Below are 21,654 nucleotides of genomic sequence, written 5' to 3' on the forward strand. Positions count from 1 at the left end.
AATGAGCCTTCCTTCTGCCCAGAACTTGCTAAGAGAAAAAAAAAAATCTACCTTCAGTACAGTAATTACTGCTTTCCCCTTCAAACTTCTAACTGGAGATCAATGCTGCATTTTAAGACTCATTGATTTACAATTAGCCTGGCTTTCCTGCTAAAGTGTTTTTAAAGCAGAGTTTACTTTTATTTTATTTTGAAATCTCAAAGATCTGTTCTTAGATTTTACATCCTCATGAGAGGTGTGCTGGGAGCTCACAGGGAGGCAGGCACGCATCAGAACAAGAAAAGAAAACATGCTTTGTTAGGCTGAGACTAGAAATAAGAGACTGAAATATTTAAGGGATAAACATGAAAAAAGAAGAAAGAGGAAAAGAAACAAAGCCAGAGGAAGGGAAGAAAAAGTGGGAAAAAAAAAGGAATGTAATTGCAAAGAGATGTAAAAATAAATTGCACATTAAGGAAGGAGAGTCACTGCTGTGTGGCTTGGAGCTCTCACTGCTCCGTTGTTCATCAGCATCCTCGGGAAACTCAGCAGCAGCTTTGTGCATCTCTGCAAAACAAAGCACTGGTTAAAAGCAGTGCGTGGTGGGGCGGTGCTTGCACAGCCCCGGTAGCCCTGGCTGCTGTGCAACCTGTCCCGTGAGGAGAGCACGAGGAAGTGAAGCCATTAAGAATGCCATGCTGATTGCTTCAAATGTGTTTTCTCTATGCCATAAAGATAATAGCCTCATGGATACATCTGCCTGCTCCCTCCTGCCTCCTCCCATCCCAGCATCATCTGTTTGGCATCCCCTGCCCTGGACTCCCAGCACTGTAGCAGCTGGACACTGGGATCCAGAGAGGCTGGGGGGTCTCCACCCCTTGGAGATGCTTCAGACCCCAGCAGAGACAGCCCAGGCTGGCCTGTCTCTGAGCAGGGCCTGGGCTCAGAGGCCTCCAGAGGCTCTGGCAAGCTCCACTGCTCGAGGAGCCTACAACCATTCCAGAGCATTGCAGCACTGCTTGGTTCTGACTCATTTTTGTGTCATTTCTGCAGGAAATGAGCTACGTTGGACAAACCAGTTCAGCCTTTGCCTCCTACTTCTCTCTATAAACCCAACATCAGGAAGGTCTTCTAGGATTAGCGTAACTAGCGACCCAGCTGGAGACAGACGGAGGAGCCAGGAGGCAAATGGAACCACCGGCAAGGGTTTCCAGTTGTGGGGCCACCACAGCAGTGCAGCCCACCCTTCACTTATGCTCTCACATATTTTATTCTTTACTACTGCAGGGTCCCACGTGCCAGTGGCAGATGATGATCCTGGAGTGATGAAAGCAAAGCAAGAAAATAGGGAAGCATCTCTCCTTTTTGTGTTGCATTTTAGAGAAAGCTGCTTAGCCCCATTTCAAAGACTAATACGAAAAAAGTGCAATTAAATCCTCGAAAAACTGACAGATCAGCAAAACAAAACCACCCGGAGGAGAGCACGATTGAGCCTCATTAAGGAAGAGTTCAGTCTGTTTTTAAAACCTTTCTTAACATTTAGCTGGTACCGCTCAGCAGCCGCCACTCCCAATGCGCCTGGTGCAATTAGTGTCAGAAAGGAAAGGAAAAAATCAGCCTACGAAACAGGAATTAAACCACCAGATCCAGGCGACAGAAAAAGGTTTGGCTGTAGTGAAACCACCTAAATTTGGACAATAATTCCTCCTCGGGGTCTGTGGCAGTGCTCAGCCCCGCTCCATGCGCTCACACACACACACTACTTACAGAGCACAGTGTTGGGGCAAATCTGGGGTGTATAATCCCTGTCCCCAGCCCCTCCCTGTCCCCAAACACTCTACATGGCAGTCACATCCCTGGCAAGGGCAGGTTTATGACAGATGGACAGTAAATTACACTGACCTCAACAGCAATTACAGCTACCTCCTTGGACTATAAGGAAATGGAGACACAGGGACAAATCCTGTGCTGTCCTGGCCAGATCCTTGGGCAGGTGGAGCGTGCAGTGCTGACTAACCCCACGCACCGTAGCATGGCCCCAAACAGGACCCGACACAGGCGAGATCTATTCTTTTGCAGTGGGGGTGGGGATGAAACGCATGGGAGATAGAAAAGATGGCAGAGAGATGAAGCCATTTTATTAAATCAGGCAAATTCTAATTTATTCTGGGGAGATGGAGAAGAGAAAATGGATTCATTCTCAGCATGCACACTCTGTATCATCTGATCCAATCCTCACTGCCTCGCCAGAGGGGGAGGGGACCTCGGCCGGCTGTAGTGCTCCCAACAGTCAGAGAAAAAGATTAAAAAATAGGATGATTCTCCTTTCAGATTGTACAGCAGTCACAGGGGAAAAGGCTTTTCCTGGGAACACCAGGTACCAAGCCCTGCTGTCAGCTGTGTCCGGGTTTGGGGGTTTGCCCCTTGGGGATGTGAAACAGGCAGCACAAAGTCCAGGGCCCACCACAGCACATGCACCATGCGGGCAAAGTAGGCAGAGAAACTTGTGGGAGGAACACCCCGCAGGGATCCTGCACACTGCCATTTTTGGTGTTCACCCCAGCACGCACCCTCACAGCTGGCAGAGTTATCACCATCATTCTTCACCAGTAAGAGACACTGCAATAAAAGTGTCACGTGGGCAGTGCTGAAGTTGTTGGTGGGACCTCAGGTACCTGCGGGCTCATGCACTAGTGCAGAGCACCACTGGAACACCACTGGTGCGTGGGATCATGGGCACTTCAGGCTGCTCATGCTGCAGCCAGCACAGTGCTTCCACGGGTCTGAGCAGAACTCCGGAGCTGAGCTCCCCTGTGGCTCCAAGCCAGTGCTTTGGGAGCCAAGGAGCCCACCAGGTGCTGCCAGGCTGGAAGCCATGGGTGAGGGCATCCCTTGTGGTGGGACGGCTCAGGTTATCTGAAATGACATGGAGAACCCAAGGGCTGCCATGGAGTCTTGTGCTGGGGATGGCGCGTTGTGACAGTCAGGTGGGGACAGCTCGTGCAGAGATGTTTCCAAGGGAAGGTGATTTGCAAGCGCTGTGTTTGCTGGATGAGTGTGATGGGCACAGCTGCCTGACATGCAGAGTGAAGCCAAAGAAACTCCTGCTCTGGAGAAGAAATGTCACTGAATGGCACTGCAGAGTTTTGGAACAGGGACTGAGTGAAAATGCAGAGGTTTGGTTAAACAACACTGAGGAAAAGCAACAGAGCTCCTGCTGCAGAGGACAGCTGAATCTCATGGGCCAGACATCCTGCCAAAGGAACAGACACCTGTGGCCCCTCGCTGCCCACACAGGCGGTGAGGGTGCTTTGGGATGGACACGGACAATGCCGGTGCACCCGGAGAGAGAGGAAGGTGGGATGTTGCTGCACAAAGCTCCATGGGCACCAAGGTGTCTCCTATTTCAGAATTAACCAGAGGAAAATGGGAACAACACATTATTAATTACCAGTGGTCAAGTAAGTCCAGAAAAACAGACAAGACCTTGGGTGAATGAGAAGAATGCCAACCCTGGCCAGAGCAGAATGCCTTGGGCCTCGCTGTCCTGTGTAGAAATCATTCTAGTTATGCTTGCAATGATTAAGTGAACTTTTTATACAACATCCTTCCAAAAATACTCCCCTGCAGGAGCCCCCCTCCCTAAAACCATCAACACTTGTCCCAGCTCAGACTGGGGCCTTGAGGGAGCAGCTTTGCAGGAGGGAAAAGGCCAAGAGCCTGGGGAGAGGGGCCAAGGTGCAGCACCTGGAGCACAAATTCCGAATAGGAGAAATTCCTGTTTTGCATCCAACTCCAGCACGGGCAGTGAAGCTGATTTTATGACTTATTTATTTATTTTGTCTTTGATGAACAGAAGGTTAATATAAGAACAACTCCTTGGCAAACCTTTAAGGGTAATTCAAGCGACACTGATGTGAATCAATGTTCCCTTTGTGAATGCATTACTTGGCAGAAACTGGCTTTTTGTAACCCCCTTAAACCTAGCTGGCAAAACAAAAAGAGAAAAAAAAATGTCCTTCAAACAAAAGGATGAGGTGAAAATAAAGAGAGAGTCGACTGCACTTTATTCTCTTTCATAGAAGCAAATGGATTTGGTGCTTTTTATACATTAATCAATCAATATCACTGACTGTACATCAGCGGCGCAGCCAAGTTATGAATGACCTTTCTGGCAAAGAGGACACTTTTAATGCTCATAAGACTGCTCATAGCTTAGCAACTTTCCGAATTTATGCCTGCATGATTACCCCTCGGAGGCAGGCGCCCGTGAGCGCCGCACTAGATATGACAAGGTTAGTCCTTGCCAATTTGTGCAGAAGGAAGGGGATGCTGCCCTGCATGGCTGCGGCCAGCGGGGGACAGGCTCGCCTGGCAACGGGTGGTCACCTCGCCTGACAGGTCCTGTGGAGCAGGAGGAGACCAGCAGGCCCCGGACCCTGCCAGACCAACACAAAACAAACCACAAGTGACCCTCCATGCCACACACGGAAAGAGAACAGGAGGAGCCAGGGAGTAGGTGCTGTGGAAGGGAGAGGCGGCTGCGCAAGTGAAGTGGAACGGCTGGCGCTGAGCATGGCTGGCAAAGGCCAAATTAATCCCATTGTTTGGCCACAAAGGAGGCAGCAAAGTAGCAGTGGAGGCCAGGGAACAATCCCAAACACCCAGCCCTAATTCAACCTTCATCACTATGAAAGGGGGATGGGAAAAGGCCAGAATGCTTCGGCTTAATTGGTAACCAAATGCTAGAGCTGCTCCCAGAGAAGGTGCGGCAGCGCCTGCTCACGTGAACACAGAGATGGGAAGTCACATCGGGCTGTGCCCCTGGGGTGCCCTAACCCTAACCCTGGGGAGCGATGGCGGGGCCATGCAGGGCCCCACGTGCACCATCTCAGAGCAATGTTGAGATTGAGGGGCTTGGGGCCCCAGGCTGGGGCAGGAAGGGCACTGAGTGGGGATGTTCAGGGTGCATCGTGTGGAGAGGCCAGCACATCCCTGCAGGCCAGTGGAAACCTATGCCTGACACACTGACAGGGGAGAAAGCACATGTGTAGAACAGAACAAAAAACCCAAACCACTGCTATTTATTTAATGAACTGACCACAGATGAATGAAAAGCCTGAAAAGGGGTAGGAGGCGGTACCCACACAGAGAAAGAGAGGGGTCAGGCTCTTTGAGCTGAAGGTGGCCTTCACAGGAGCATCCAAGTGAAGGTTCAGTAGAGTTGGACCAACACTGCTTCTCTCACTCACCACTCTTGGAGAGACTGACAGGGGAAAGGGGAAAAAAAGTGCAAATTGGAAGCAAATACAGATAGTAATTTCTCATACAGCTCCCAATTAACCTTTGTAACTTGTGGCCTCAAGAAATCATTAAGGTCAAAACAAAATATATGGCAAAGGCATCGAGATGTGCAACTTGGAAAAGCAAACTGAGTATTTGGAATAAATATAACCCTCTTGCTTAGGGGCATGAACTGAATTTTAGTAGGAACAAGGATGAGACCTTGATTTGAGGTAGGAGTTTGTTTATGGGTCTCCAGATTTCCCTCTGAAGCAGTCAGAGCAGGCAGGACACTGGTGCTGACAGGCACGTTATTAGCCAATCTTAGAGTTTTAGTGGAAAAATAAATGCATGTGGTAGCTCCTTCGCAGGCAGTTCTGAGGATGTTAATGTCATCACCAGAGGATCAATAGGCCTCGCAGAAGGGACAGGAAGCAAGTGCATTTCAGAAGCACAGGCAAACAGAGGACCAGAGCAGGGACACAGGAGAGTGGTCCAACATGCACACCACAGCAGTGGGAATGCTGGAGCGGGTCAGGCCAGGGGTCACTGCCAGCCTGAGCCAGCTGCTGTAAAACCCTGTGTCACAAATCATCCCCCTATAATGTATGGAATCTCATTTTGCCTATGGCTCATACAGAAAAAAAGGAATCCATTTCAGAACCCGAGCTGTGTATCTGTCGCAATTAAGTCCATAACCTACAGATGAGAGGTGGAGGAGAGCACTTCCTATCCTCACAATGTCTCCTCTGAACAAAGGTCTCAAAGCACTTTTTCATCTTGGGCAGTGCACTGGGTTTGCATGGCAAGGTTTGGGTAGCAGGGGAGCTCTTCCTTCAGTTCTGCCAGTTAAAGACCATCAGACATGTGCTCCTGCAGCAGAATGAGCTCTGAGAGAACCACGGCAGGGAAAAGGCAGGAACAACCAGGAAAGGAGCTGATGCCCTGCAAGGGTATTCCCTGAAGAGAGGAAGGTACAAGGACATTCTCTTCCAGTGCTGAGCATGACCCTGCAGACTTGTATCAGCTTTTATACACAAATGGATCTTTCATGCAGGAGAGTGAAGCCTATACCCCAAATGGCCACATTCAGTGGCAGCAGGCTTCAAACTGACCTTCCAAACAGGATGGTACACCAGCGTGCTGCACCAGGTCTCACTCTGCTCCACTGTTTACTTACGAACCACTCAAACATCCTTGCTGCCTCCAAACACAAAGCCTGTGTCCAGCTGAATGTGACTGACCTTTCCTTTCTGCCACTGTCCCCAGCCAGGGTGTTACTGGGCACATCAGCAGGGAAGAAGGTACTGAGGTCTCACCAAAACACTGGGCTGGAGCTCCAGCCCCTCTCAGTTCAGCTCAACAGTGGAGCAAGACTCCAAACGAATACACCAAGAACAACATGGCAGCCAGGAAACTTTCAACTCATTAACCTGGGAACACAGGAGGAGGCATGTTCATTCCAGAGTATTTAATTTGAAGCCCAGTAGCACGGGAAGGGAGGAAACAGAAATGCAGCAATGGCTACAAGAGTCAGACCTGTGGGAAGGTGCTGGATATGAGCTGTTGCAACACAGTCTATGAGAGAAACATCATAAATCAGGGCTAGCAGTGGAGGAACAGTTGCTGGAGCACATGTCTAAGGTTTTGGAGGGTTTCTTTTTCTTCATGCTACCAGAAGATCGAAGCAGGGGGTTGGGTCAGACACAGCACCTGAGCAGGGGCGAGGCTGGGACAAGACACAGCACGGCTACACTGATGGGACCTTCACCATGAGCTGAGTTTGCTGTCAGTGTGAATCCCATGTCACTCACATGGACATCTAACCCGCTCCAACACACCTTGAGGCCATGCTGCAGTACCTGCAACGCCTTCAAAACTTTACTGATTCACTCCTCACAGGGACAGACCTTCAATCTTTAACTCTTCAATCTGCACCACTGCAACAACCACATCCATGTCCTCAGAAGAGTTCCCTATTCTACATCTGTGCAGGAGAAAGGGGAAAAGAGAAACAGGGAAGAGAAGCAGAAGGTGCAGTGGGCACCATGCACTGGGCACCGGCAGCAGAGCTTCAGGTATGGACTACCAGGAGACAGCGATGCCACTCTTGAGTCCCAAGGGAAATGGAGCTCAGGGAGATGTGGAGCTCTGACAGCTGGGCTTCAGTCTGGCTGTGGAGTTTGCGTGGATATGGAGAAAAAAGCGGAGAAGAGGGACAGGGAGTCTCATAGTGTTGTACTGCAGCATCTGGTGATACTTCCCCCTTTACTTTTCCTAAGTGGAAAGGGCTTTAAGATACAGTCAAACAAGAAAAACATTCTAGAACAAGTCAGCTGTCAGAGCTTCCTCTCCTTCTGCTTAATGAAAGCCACGAGCTCCCCAGGACAAGGGGTGGCTGGAGTGGGATGGAGCTTATGAGATTCCTGCCACGGCTGGGTGCTGCTGCCGCATGCTGTTGGCCTGCCCTCCCCAGCCCGGCCATCCCACCGCTTCCTTCCGCAGGCGCCTCCCGCTGCAGTTTCATTAAGCAGATGCTTGAGGGTTTGGGTAGGTTTCTGTTACCCCCCTTTTACCAGGGGCACAGGAAAAAAGTCACAACCAACTTTAATAAAAACAAAATTAAAATGATTAAACCTTTCATATCCTTTTGAGATTACCTCTTTGCTGCTGGTTGGTCAAAGCAGAGCTAAGGCACAACTGCTCTTGACTTTAAACTCAAAACCAACCCTAAAAAATAAAAAACAAAGGAAATCTGCCTCTGCCAGATATGAAAGAGAACCAACTTTATCCCTGCATTCTGTGGAGCCAGACCTCAACAGCCCCATGGTGTCCCAAATGGAAAAGGACAGAGAGATGCTGCTGGGATGCGAATGGGGTTCCTCAAAATTTAGGTGGGAGAAAGGACACAAGGAGGGAACAGATAGAAATTATGTTACAGGGCAATACCAGGAAAGAAAAGTCCCCTAAAAGTTTCTCAAACCGTTGGGCTCTCCTCACATCCTCAGGCCTTCCGAAGGAGTCACCTGGGCGTAGCCACCCTGATCCATGGCTGCCAGAAACACCTTTGCTGGATTTCAATGACCATTAAAGCAATGTGAAACTAAAGCAGAACCAAAAGCTTCCCTAGTCTCTCTGCCTGACCACGGAGGAGAGACTCTGTCATCTGCCCAGCCTTGGGATGGCCTCCAGTGGAGAGACCCTGCCAGAAATACTGCAACTCTATTAGGAACTTGCTGGAAAGGTAAGAAGTCCTGAAGCCATTCAATCCATAAGAAAAATGAAAAAATTCCAAGGTTCACCAGAACAACAAAGGGGAAGGCAAGAAACTGTCCTCTAAATGAACACATGTGACGCAAGATCTTGGAAAACAAGAGATAATCCTGCCCGTGGGGGTAGTTGGTGGGGTTGGCAGGGAGATCAGAACTGCTGCAGTAAAGGGAACTGCAAGTTCAATCAGCCCAATACACACATCGCCCAGGGCTGCTTGCCTCTGCTGCTAGTCCACATATGCTACTGCACCGTGGGTAAATGTTTTCTCAAAACAGGACAATCCCTCGTCCCACTCTCTGTGTCTGAGGAGATGACAGGAAGGGATTTCCACCTTGGACAACAGAGCTGCTGCACACCCCCAGCTGCAGGACACTGGCCCAGCAGAAGCCGGGTGCACACAACACGGCCCCCAATGAGTCCCATGAACCTGTGGCTGCTTGCCCACCTCTGACCATGCATGTACTGATGGTTTGGTTGGATTTACACGCAGCACTTTGGAAACAAAGCCTGAGCAAACCCCCCCTGCTCTCGGGGGTTCCAGATCGCGTATTGGGAAAAGGCAGTATCAAGTTTTGGAGAGTGAGAGGTAAAAAGCCCAAGAGATACGGATGAAGCTGGGCAGCACTTGGTGTCTGCACACAGGAGCTCAGGCTATAACCTGGGTTGGCAGATTATTAAATGTGTCAATCAAGGACAAGCCTGGAAATTACTTCCCCAGCCCTCTGCAAGGGCCACACATTTCAGACATGTATCTGGGGCATCGTCAGCAGAGCCAGAGCTGCAGAGGGGTTTTGACTGGCTGATACTGTAGCATGGACTCTGCGTGCTCTTTTCCTGCAGGCACCATAGAGGTGATCTGCTTTGGTAAGCTCTTAACTGCTGTGTGAAATCAAGTCCCATGAAAAAGTGGAGAGAGATTACAAAACAAACTGGAGATTTCTTTCCGAAACCCTCCATTACCTCCAGCAGAAGCTGGAGACCAACAGGCGTCATTAAGAATGACCACACTGTCTTTAATGGAGACCAAGTGGAGGACGTCAGATCCCACTACATTTATTTCAAGCAGGGAGAAATATAATTTGCCACTAACAACTTTTCCTTCAAAAGTCTTAAAGTTCTACTGGAAGTAGAGAGTCTGCTATCATGAAAAATCCACCCCAAAGGCACATCTCCCACCCCTGCTGTAACAAGCTCCATGAATAATTACTCCATGCTTTGTGATGGTGAGGAAAAAATGCCCTGCATGGTTGCCCATCTTCAAGGTGGGAAAATAACAGGATGGTTCCCTCGCAGGAGTTTTTTGTGGAAGATCTCCTCTCCTTTTCTACACAATTTGCTTCATTTTACAGATGGGCTGGTCACAATTCCCAATCCAGGAAATGGCCACCAAGGGAATAGGGGAACTGGAGAGCCTGGACAGTAGAGGAGGGAACCAGAGAGTAGTGCCTCAGTCTTGAGGAAGCAGATGAGGTATTAGAGCACGCTGTGGGCCTGCCAGATCACAAATGGATTCAACCAGGCTGGCATCGAGCCTCCCTTCTGCTTGATAGAAACTTTGCATTTGAGAGAAACCTCACACTGCAAACCACATCCTGGTTGCTCCCTGACCAAACTGGCTCCCCAGCACGTGGGACCTGCTCCTGTCCCCCTGATGGTGATGCCTTCGCACCCCTGGGGCAGCCACAGAACTGCTCATGAGAGGGAGGAACACAGCATTTGCATGACTCAGTGCACAGAGGTGCAGCAACCAAATGAGCAGCCTGCTGTCTGCAGGCGACACAGGCAGTCAGGCTGAGGTGTGATTCTGTGATTCTGAGGTTGGGAACTACTTTTTTAAACCACGTGGGATTTTCTCAAACAAACACTGCTTCGGCTGTACCTTAGGTCTGTTTACATACTTGGTTTCATTAAAGATTCACATCCTGATTTCAGTCTGCAGCTCCCAGCCCTTCAAAAGGTCACACACTGAAACACAAGGGAGACGTGGACAAACAGTGCACCTCTGCCTGTGGGGCAGAGGGAAGGGGAAAGCAGGGCCTCTGAGGCATCCCCCCCTTCCAGGCAGCCAGCAGCTTTCCAGCTTTTACTGCAAAACTCTGCTCTGTTCTCAGAGCAGAGTTGTGCAGTAAAGACAGTCCTCAAAATAACTGTAATCCACCTGTTTGGAGCAGGGAGACTGGCCGGTCCCCTGCTGTGGGCTGGCAGAGGGAGCAGCATGGGTGCTCCAGCAAGGGTGGGCAGAGGGGCAGAGGTGAACTACCCAGCCCCCTGTCCGTCCTGCCAGGACAAAGGGGCTGTTCACAGCATTTGGTGGCCAGCAAGGGCTGCCAGAAAGCTGGCCCTGCTCTTCCTGCAAGAGCCCCAACAAGAACCCTGTGCTGGAAGGAGATGATTGCCAAGGATTTGGCAGCAATGAGAAGGACTGCTGTGACAGCGTGGCCACCACACTGAGGTGCGACTGTCCTCTGCGGTGAAATGGGGAGAGGTTGGTGCAGGGAAGGAGCATGGACACCTGACTGACACCTAAAGGATGCCTGTCCCACACAGTGGGAAGGGGGGGCAAAGGCCTACTGCTCCTCCCACAGGAAGACACTATGGAAAGGGAGAGAAGAGATGGAAACGAGGAGGAGTCAGGAGAAACAGGTAAGGGAGGAAACACATTAAGTGCAACCAGCACTTGCCCAGGGGTACAAAGGCTAAGCAATGGGGGCCCAACAGCCTCACCTACATGGGTGGCACATGGAGAGGAATATGATGGGGAGAGCAGGGGCACTATGTGCTGGACAGAGGGCAGAAATCCCGCTCTGACCAATGACCCTGTGTGCAGCTGCCCGAGCTACGGAGAAGGGTGTGGTGCTTGATGCCTTCTGGGATGAAAGAAACACTTCCAAAGTCAGAATGAAAACTCGATGCAGGTTGTTTCACATTTGTTTCTGTCATTATCTAACGAGCCGTAAGCGCATTCATCTGACATCTTGAGAACGTTTTGATTTTTATTATGGTCACTCTTTCTTCACTTTTTTCTTCTCAAAACTCCCATCATTAAAAATCAATTAGCTTATGAGTAACGTTACACAGATGCTGCTGCAGCAAGGGGCTGACATCTGCAGTGGCAGCAACCCAGATACCAAAGCAAGAGATGTCCAAAAATACCCTGAGAGGACAATACCCCCTCCCTGAAGCTGTGTTCTCTCTGATCAACAAACCAGCTGAACTTCCAGCTGCTTCCCCATCTCCTGCGTAATGAGCACACTTCTCAAAGCAAGCAGAAAAGTTTAATTGTCTTTAATTGTCCAGTTCAAGGAGGATTGGGTTTCCTGCCTGAGGTCCATGTAATTTCCCTGCCAACAACTTCGTCATCCCCTTACTGGAAGCAGAGGGCAGATCCTAAAGCTCTTCCCCAAAAGACACCCAATTTTTGAGGAGGGCTGAGGGGCTGGCACAGGCAGGGACAAAGGTTCCTGTGTCCCTGGAGCGGCTGCTCAGGCTGCCTGTGCTTCTGTGGGGTGGGAGGGAGTGAATTGCAACTAATGTGCAATCAAGAACCATCACAATTACAAATGTAAATGAACAGGCAATTGGCACTGACCTTTGCAGATTGTTAGAGGACTAATTAAGGTGTGATCAGAGCTCTCTTCCAACAGATTGAGATGCATCTACACAAGCAAATATCTACTCACCGTCTCCAGACAGCACTGCTTTCTCCTACATACTTGCACATGCCAGCGAGTAGGTACACACGGAGCAGGTACACACAGCATTCAAGACCAGCACCTGCGCTCTGTGCACAGCAATGGGACGGAGCTGGAGGGGAACGGGGTGACTCCACTCCGTCACACGAGGCCACAGTACAGAACAGACCACTGCACTTGGACTGCGGCAAAGCAACAGAGAAGCCATGGTCCCTTTGTGCCCCAGCAGACACGTGTCACAGACCAGAGAAGTGTCACGGACAAGTATCTGTCCCGGTCTCTGAGCCTGATATCTAATAACACAGAGACGCCTTATCAAAAGGCAGAGGGGAAAAGTCCACACAGCCCTCAGAAAACAACACTAAAACCATAATGGGGACACAGGAGAGACCCTGTTACAGAGAAGGAGGAGACGCAGGGCACAGACTCACACCGCCCCCGCGCACAGCCCTGCCCCGCAGCTGAGCATCCCCACAATGGGATCAGAACGAGTGGGAGATGGGAGCACCCCTTCTCCCTCTTGGGGTTACAGCAGCTTCTCATCCAAACCTGACTCCCATCCCTGCAGGGATGCCTGGGCCAGCATGCCAGTGAGGTGTCCCACTTTGACCAGCTCAACAGTGGGCTTGAGGAGTGTCTGAAATTAAGTATCTCAGCTTAAAGTGACAAGCAAAACTGACCCTTTGCCTTCTACAGCCTTATTCTTGCTTGTATTCATAGCCTTTGAAATAAAATATGATCAAGAAATTGTCAGTGTCTTGTTCTCTGTCAGTTTTTGTTGAAGAACCAACAAGCTTAAAGAAAATTAAAGTAAAATACTTGTAAATCAAGCTTTCCTTTCAGTGACTTGTCAGGACTTTCACTTCAAAAATACTACATTTTTTAAAATGGTCACCAAAATGTTTTCCCTCCCAGCCAGTCAGCTCCTGCCCTCCCAGTACCTGCCATGTCCCAATCTGGGTGGCCGGATGGGAAAGATAAGGTTTGTACAATAAAAGACAAGGTAAACAGAAATTTCTAGAGTAAACAGGGTTTTCAAGGTTGTTCTGTCTATCACAAAGGGCACGGATGGTTTCCCCTCTCTGCTCATTTTGCATTTAAGCAGCTCACAACCCACAGCCCTTCCCAAAGAACCCTTCTGAACTCGGAATGTTTTCCTACAGCAGAGCACCGCAGCGCAGCGGAAGGGCTGCCGGAGCCGCTGTCCCCCCCAGGCGGTGTGGCAGCCACCCCGCTCTCACTGTCACTGTGACCTTTGGGGAAGCGTGTTCCACGCTCTCGACTCTGCTGGGCCGCCAAGGTCACAGATTGGGCACTTTTCCACAAGACTGAATTTAACTCTTAATGAAAAATCTCCTGTCTTCACTCTTGGGGTGTTTTGGGTTTATTTCAGATCCTCGTTTCTCACAGGCATAACAGCAATGAGACCCAGGTGTGAATTCAAGGGACATTTACGAAACCCCCACATATTCTCCGTCAGCTGCTCCGCTGTTCCTTCTCAGCCTTTTCAGCCAAGACCACCTTCCTCACCTCCATGTGCATTCACTGCAGAATGCCAGTGCCTCAGGCTATATGTAGGATTTACCAATTTTCATAGCAGTCATAGAGAAAAGTCCTGCTTGAAGCTAAGAGGAGGACTGTAAAGGCTTTAGCTGGCACACCCCAGCTCCAGCACCTTCATGCCTTGACAGCACACAAACCAGCTGACCCAGGCTGATTCTCCTCCTCTCCTCCCTCCGAAGAGGGCTTCAGGAGACCTTGATTTTTCAGAACATTAAAAACTTCTCAACCCTTTGTGTGACTAAACAAAGTACCATCTCTGCTCCATCCAGCCTAACTGCTCCTTTTAGGCACATTTCCTCTTGCTGGATTCACAGCTGCAATCCCTGTCCTATGATCTGTGTGAGCAAATGTTTCATACAAGCCCTTCACTTTATTTACCTTATGAAGAGGAGACATGGAAAACAGACATGGAGAACAGACATGGAAAACTTGCATGTCCTGCTCACCCCTTTTGCCCAGCTCCTCCTCTCAGTCCAGTGTGGCTGAAGTGCCAGAAATCAGTGCCAAGCTGGCACAGCTTATGCTGGTGCTCAGGGCATCACTTGACTCATTGGAAAACATCTACTAGTGCACTGGTTTGTTGAGTTGCCCAGATATGACAGCACCTTTAGATGTTCGTACAATGTTCCAGGGTTTAAGACACCAACCTGAACCGACACACGTAACTTCAACATCCTAAACTTCTACATCCCAAATCCCACCTCAGGCCAGGTGGGATTCCTGTAATGTGTTACTGATAAACTGTGTCATCGCACAGCAGGGAAGAGAAACAGGAACATCACCAAGTTTGTCACCGAACAGCACAGTGGGTCTGATGCCACCCACCCACCCTGTGGCGCCGGCCCCGCTCACGCCAAGGCAGCAGCACTCACCGGCCTCGGCAGCTGGACACTTGCGTATGGTGAAGATCTGTCCTAGGTCCTCCTCTTCTTCAGGAAGACCTTTCTGGAGGCGCTGTAGCTTCCGGAGGCTTTCACTCCGCTGGTGTTTCATGGAGCGTACATGCTGGATGAGGTTCAGCTTGGCCTTGGTGGAGTAGTTACAGAGGACACAGTGGTAGTAGCAGCTTTCACCTTCGACCCCGCTCTCATGGTGCTGCAGGTGCTGCGGAGAACAAAGAAGAGGGATGTCAGTGTCCTTTATCACCCCCAGTCTCCTGGGTTAGTCCACTGTAAACTGCTAAAAGCCACCTGGAAATTGGTTAAGGAACCACATTTTGACACAGATCCAGTGAGACAAAGCCTGTTTGTTCCCGAGGTATTACATGTTCTCCTGCTGAAGAGCAGGAAAACCAAAAGACACTGAAATGGGCACAAAGCACAGACAGAGACAGACAAGATCACCTCCCTCAGTGAGGGAAAGCACTAGACCCAGCAGTAACACCTGCTCGTGACCCACTCAGGGCTCACTCCTTCACACTCAAAGCTTGTCCTGGGAGAGGATCCAACTGCATATCAAACATAAAATTAAATTTTGTAAATTCTTATGGAAAACTAGGAAGAGTAAAACCAAAGCAACCCTAGAACACAACAAACCCATTAGATAGAGAGGTCCCGTATGGACAGTGTATGGAAGCAGAGTGCAGAGCCATCCTGTCCATCATCCAGCTCTCCGCTCCCTGGCATCCAGGTTTTACTCCCTTGGGTCAGGAGGGAAGCAGCAGCCGGGCCTTTGAGACGGCTGTGAAAGAGACCCAGGCTGAAAAGCCAACGGTGAGCATGCAGCCAAGTACCACCGTGAGAGGCCAGCACTTGGAAAAACCTTGTCCCCCTCCTGAGCTGTGCTGTTGCAGCCAATACCGCTAATTCCAGATTATGATACCACGATTATTTGGCAAAACTTATCAATCCTCTGGTACACAGATACGTGCCTCTGGGGAAACAAACAGCCATTTCCTGTCATGGATCCCACAGACATGGCAATTATTTCTTAGAACCAGAAGGAAGAATTCACCATGCACAGCCATGCTGGCTGCCACGGCACAGCTGCTGTCCCTTCCCCCTGAGCAGCAGGAGGTCACAGGAACTTTCCCAATTCCACAGTAAGGGTGTGTCACTAGTTGAGAAAAAATGAATACCAAGGTGAAACAAAATGATATCCCTCAGTGAAGGTCTTTGGTGTTTCCACCCCACACCGAACAGTTCAGCTGAGCAACACTCCCTTGCCAGCTCCTCCCATCCAACCCCAACACCCCCTTGTGTCTTTTGTGTCATCTCACGGAACTCTTTCCTCACCACACACTTGGCCCGAGGCACAAGTACAGTGATTTGGAAATGATCTTGAGGTTTGTCAATCAAAAATATTGCCTACGTGCAGCCAGGACCTTCTGGTAAAAATTCTGATGCTTATTATCTCAGTTACAGCTGAGATAAGATTAAAGACACATATTACCCAGCGCTGTGTGCCTTGCTCACATGGAGGAAGGAGAGCCCTCTGAGTCTAGGAATGATTAAAAATAGGATATGAGCTGATGCCGAGGCTTCTGATTGGAAGGGTGAGGAAAGAGAATAAATGTATTCTAGATCTGGCTAATTAGACTAGCCTCTTTTGGGATCACGATGTATTTAATTAAATTCACTGTAATATTTGAAGAATCCACGAGGGCACTAATCCCACTGGTGCCCTCAAAAGATTTTTTGCTGTTTTGCCTTATAAGAACTTCTTCCTCATCTCATTTCTATTGTCTGCATGTGTTACCCTCTTCCTGAGCCAGAAAAAGATGAATGGCTTAAGGCATGAAAGGTCAGCGAGCCTGTCGCAAGAGTCGCGTGCCCACCTCAGATGGGCCAGCCTCGCCAGCCTGGCTCTGCCCTGACCCCTGCCATAACGCTCCAGCTCCAACCCCTGCCATAACCTCCCTGCTCCTGGCTTGCTGCAAGCTGGGGTCTGGCTCCAGGAACCACACCAGCCCCATCCTCGCCAGCCCATCCCAAAAACCCTGTGCTGGAGCTCAGGAAGTGCCCACGGGCTCAGCAGCAGCTTCTGTGCAGAGCCAGAGGAAACCCCCAGTGAGCAATTAGAGAAAAATCCGGTCACGGGTTCAAGGAAATATTAAGGACATGGTCTCTGTGGAACAAGAGGCACAGTCTGCGCTGTTCTCATTTAAAAGGGGGTTTTAGGAAAACATTTGTTTTAAACAGTTTAATAAATGTGTCTTATTTTATGCTCTTCTTTTGCTTTGTCTCAAACATCCCTCGCGCTGGGGTCAGCCTCACCTGCCTATTGTGCTCGACAAGTCACAGGCTGAGGGTGCCACCACCACCAAGCCCTGGGCACAGCACTGCATGCACCTGATTCAACCCATCCTCCAGCAGAGGAAAGGAGCAGTCCAGAGAAAGAAGGTGTGAGGGCCGAGCCAGTCCAAGCTGTGAGCTGCTGGAGGCGATGAAATGCTGTCCAAGTGTGTGTAGTTATTGCCCATCACACTGTTAAACTTCCCTCTTGTGAGAATTTATCCGTATCACAGGAAACAAATTCAAACTACTAAACCAGAATCTTGTTAGAAGACAAATCAACTTGAAAATCAAAAGAATATATTGTTCCAAGGAAAACCAACCAACTTCTGTCAGAAAACATCGATTTCTGTGAGTCTGGGGGGGTGTTCGCCCCCTCCCTCTCCACAATAGGAAACTTCCAACATCTGGTTCTTCATGCATGGCATGCAAAATATTGATCAGGGTGAGTCAAAGCTACACTTTAAATCAGAAACAGAGAGAGGAACGCTCTGATGGAAACCATACGGCTCACGAGTGCAGCTTCCCAGGGGACACGGGTGTTCCTGTATGTACACCAACTGTGGCTCAGCACCACGGGCTCCCAGCACCTATTCCCACACGCGCCACACCAAGCGCAGCCTGTCCACCGTGCACGGAGTGTGCAAGTCTCCAGGCAAGGCTGTGTTCTCACAGTGATTAGCACAGGAGGGTCCTGCTCAGAGGCCTCATCTCCCTCCTCTGCCCCTGCTCCGTGCCACCCGCCCCTCAGTGTCCCCCAGCCCTGCCCTGGCCCCGGTGTGGCCCTACACCGGTGCCAGCTGCACACGCTGGGCCAGGCCGGTCCTGCCACACCAACTGCCCATGAGCCACTCTCCAACACCTGCCTCAGAACTGTTTTCTTCTACTACGTAGCAAATGCTCACAGGGTACGACTACGGAAATCTGGTTTTTAAACCAAGTAAGGAATCACGCTACAGTCAGTTCTTTTTTCTCTCCCTCCATCCTTCACATACTCCAAACTCTGTTTATTTTACCATCTCTCCCCATCTTATGCTGCCTCACTCACAGTAATTCACAATAATCATGGAATTGAACATGACACTGTATCAGCCTGCTGGATTGCAGGCAGCCCCCCTCACCCCATGCCACATACCACACAATGTTCCTTGGAGCTAAAACTGTAGTACCCAGGACTGAGACCCCAAGTTGCTGCTGTTACACAAGTAACAAACTCTCATGAACATCTCTGTAGCTGCTCCTGCAGTTCATATTCACCATCTGATTTCTAAGCTTTTCTACATCTTTTAAATTCTTAAAAATCTTTTAAATTTTTAAAGATGTTGAACAACTATCTGCTCAAAATCTCTTCTGTGCAAAGTTTATTCAGCCATGGTGTAATGAGCCTGATTCTGACGGTGACAGGACAGAACCCCCCCTGAAGCACTGCCAGGGGCATGAGGGGGTTCTCCAGTCCCTCTCTGCCATGTTAAGCAGCTCAGCTGCTGTTCTGGGGGACATCTGACCTGTAACCTCAGCCCACCAGGGAGATGCAACAACACTTTGAACTATCTCGTGCTTTGGATGTTTATTATTCAATAGAAAAAGGTCCCATTTCTATGCAGTCTTAACTGGCACAAAGCTTTCCCTTCGGAGGGCCCTGAATGCTGCTCAGGACAAGCCCATGCTCACAGCACTCTCAAGTCTTTGGTTTGCACTGTGAGGGGGAACATCCCATCACCACCCCCAGGAGGTGTCCATGGTATAAAAGCAGTAGAACGTGAGAAAACTCTCTCCAGACTCGAGGATGGCCTCTTCTTGTGCAGACTTTGACAGGACAACCAGCAGCAGAAACTCAGTCACTGTCCCAAGGACAGGCAGATGGCAGTCCCCAGCTCCCCTGTGAGATCCCCTGCACGTCTGGGTCTCTCTGGGCAGGAGAAGCAGGTGAGATAACAGGACTGGGGGTCAGAACCCAAAGTGGGAAAATAAGCTCATAAACACTACACAGCAGCAAACTGGCACAACCAAAAGGAACAATGTTCCTCGCTCTGGCTGTGAGAGGGCCGCTGGCTGCAGCCCTGCAGATCCTCAGCCGACAGCACCCCAAGGCTGTGCAAAGCCTGCCAGGCACGGCCCCAGCAAGTCCCCCGCCCTCCTGCTTGCACAAACATCCTCTTCCTCACCCCTCTGACCATTCCGTATGGCCAGGTGGTGTGTGGGTCACTGACAGTCTGGAGAAACCTCCTCTACATCACTTCCCAGCACTCTCACATCGCAGGATAGCCTGCCATGAAAACAAAGGCCACTCCACTATTCAGGGCTTCTCGAAAAAGAAGTTGTCAGACTTCAACATCTTTGGCAGAGGTTTTGTCCACATGTAACACTTTTCCTACCTCTGAACTCAGCACTCAGCTCCATTAGCATGGGTAAAGTTAGCAGTGATTTCAAAGAATTGACAGATGCAGCTGGAGAAGGAGGAGCCAAAATCTGCTGGAAGATCACAAAAGCCACAGAAAGAAGCGGCACTGCAGAGGTGCACTGCGCTGGCCTTCTCCTGCAAGCACTGATGTCTGAGCAGCCCCAGTGACCAGAACCAGCACATAGAACCAGGGAGTGCCTCAGCGTTTACTCGGAGGGGTTGACCCAAGCTCAGGAGCTACTGGAACCACTTCAGCCCCACCAGCACATGTGCAGCGCAGGAGAATACCCAGGGACTGACTCTTCCTCGGGGTAAGGTCAGACAGGGGTAATTAGTCACAGGCTTGGTAGGAAACACTTCAGGTGCCAGTGAGGACTGTATGCCCCCGGGGAGGGATAGGAGGTGACCCTTACAGTGGAGCTGGAGGGGGGCTGTGGGTCGCCACAGAAAGGGACCCGACCCCACTGCAGACCTCAGAGGCCTTGTGAGCATCTCTTGGCCCCCATGTGCCTCTGATGTGCTGCACAAGATAAATCACACAGCCCTGGAGGAGAAGAATCTGAATTTTTAATGAAAGTCATGTGGATGCAGCTGTCTGATCCTGGTCTGTTCCAAGTACTCCATAAAAGTCAGGGTTGGCCAATCCATCTTGCTCTCCTTTCACACCTGCAGCCCCAGCTGGAATTTCCTGGAGCCGGGGAGCGGCAGGCGGCTGCAGCGCGCAGTGGGACACGCTGTCTGCACTCTGGGGAGAGCTGGAGTGCCCACAGCTGCCCCCCATCCCCCTGGAAGGGGGGAAAATTGATTCTGCATCCAGCAGGTTCAAAAGCTGAACTTCTGCTCTTTCATATCCATCAACATCCTGAATTGCTTACTGCTTCCAGAGGAGCAGCATTACAAACCCTTCCCTCCTCCAGCCTCCTGCCTCCGTGCATCACAGCTCCATGGTGCAGTGCCAGCGGTGGGGTTCAGGCTTGTTTGTCCCTGAGTTTCTGCAGCTCAGCTTGTGGTAACTGCTCTCTGATCCTTACTTTTCTTACCAAGAGGCTGGAAATGTAGCACTCCCTCCTGCCACAGAGGCTGAGGTACCAATCTAAGTCCCCAGATCACATGGAAAGGCCTGAAGAACAGCCACAACTGCCCCCATTAACAGCCCATCCCTATACTCCACCAAATCTGTATTTTCTGAGCCCTCCAGCCCTGCCTGGCATTAAGTGACACCACAGATGCTCTCCTCGCTAGCCATGTGGCTGGTCCTGGCCATGCTGCAAGGTTTTGGGTTCCCCCACAAACCCAAAAGCGACCCAGCAAATGGGGTTTGTTCCACCAGCCCTTGCAGTCTCATTAAAAGCCAAATATTGCTCAGCCTAAGGATGGAGAGCTCAGCATGGATTTTACTGAACGTTAAATCAACCAGCAAGCATAGCCAGCAAACTCTGTGGCACTTTAACTTTAAATAATGCAATAATTATTGAATTTCCTTTTTATAACTGAAGTGCTGGAATGTAAACAATGGGGCTGTAATTGCAGGAAGGGGGGATCAATAGAGGCAATCGTTTTCAGCCATGTTAATTGTAAATACAATTGCTCCAAGATGTCAGCCTCGTTCTTCTCGCTCCCAGAATCATCCTAACGGATGACAGAGTCCAACTTTCCCATTACAGCTGTTCGCTCCTTTAAGAGGTTCTCAATCAGGTCTGATCAATCTGTCAAGATAATGCATGGAGTAAGTAAGACTCTTCCAAACACAAGCTCCCAATCAATAGCCCGGACCTGCTTAATGAGGAGGGGCTAAAGCCCAGGGGGAGGCACAGTCCCAGCTCCTGCTTGGCTCCAGCAGCCAACTTCTTCACAGGGTCTTGGGAGCAGCTCCTAACAAGGACATTGTTTATGCTGCCCGTGACGAGCAGCATCCCTGCACACCCACAGTCCCATGGGGTCTGTGGACACAGAACAACAGAGGTTAACAGAAAGCAAGAGGTTGAACTTGTAATCACATCCCCCACGCCTTTTTAATTGTGCAACACACCTGCAAGTACTAATTAATCATTCCTTAGAAGAGATGCCTGAAGATGCAAACCTCTGTGGTGACAGATGAAAGCCAACAGCTCCACTAAGACTCCTCCTGTGGAAGACTTCCTTCCCATGTCTCGCAGAAGGACAAAGTCCATGGGGGAGTCAGCACTGGCCCAGTTATGCCGGCCAACCCCTTCCAGTGCAGGGGAAACAG

The 21,654-nt window shown here is 50.1% G+C and overlaps 1 protein-coding gene across 2 annotated transcripts in view; it reads right to left on the bottom strand.

Moving 5' to 3' along the window:
- ZFHX3 (zinc finger homeobox 3) overlaps positions 1 to 21,654 on the bottom strand; it is a 127,013-nt gene that overhangs the window by 42,507 nt on the left and 62,852 nt on the right. For both annotated transcript variants that reach the window (XM_069027140.1, XM_069027139.1), the window contains exon 4: positions 14,663 to 14,894. In XM_069027140.1, coding sequence (XP_068883241.1) covers positions 14,663 to 14,894 — 232 coding nt within the window. The remainder of the gene's footprint in view (positions 1 to 14,662; positions 14,895 to 21,654) is intronic.

This window comes from Aphelocoma coerulescens, chromosome 11 (genome assembly GCF_041296385.1).
Source record: "Aphelocoma coerulescens isolate FSJ_1873_10779 chromosome 11, UR_Acoe_1.0, whole genome shotgun sequence".
Lineage (NCBI taxonomy): Eukaryota > Metazoa > Chordata > Aves > Passeriformes > Corvidae > Aphelocoma > Aphelocoma coerulescens.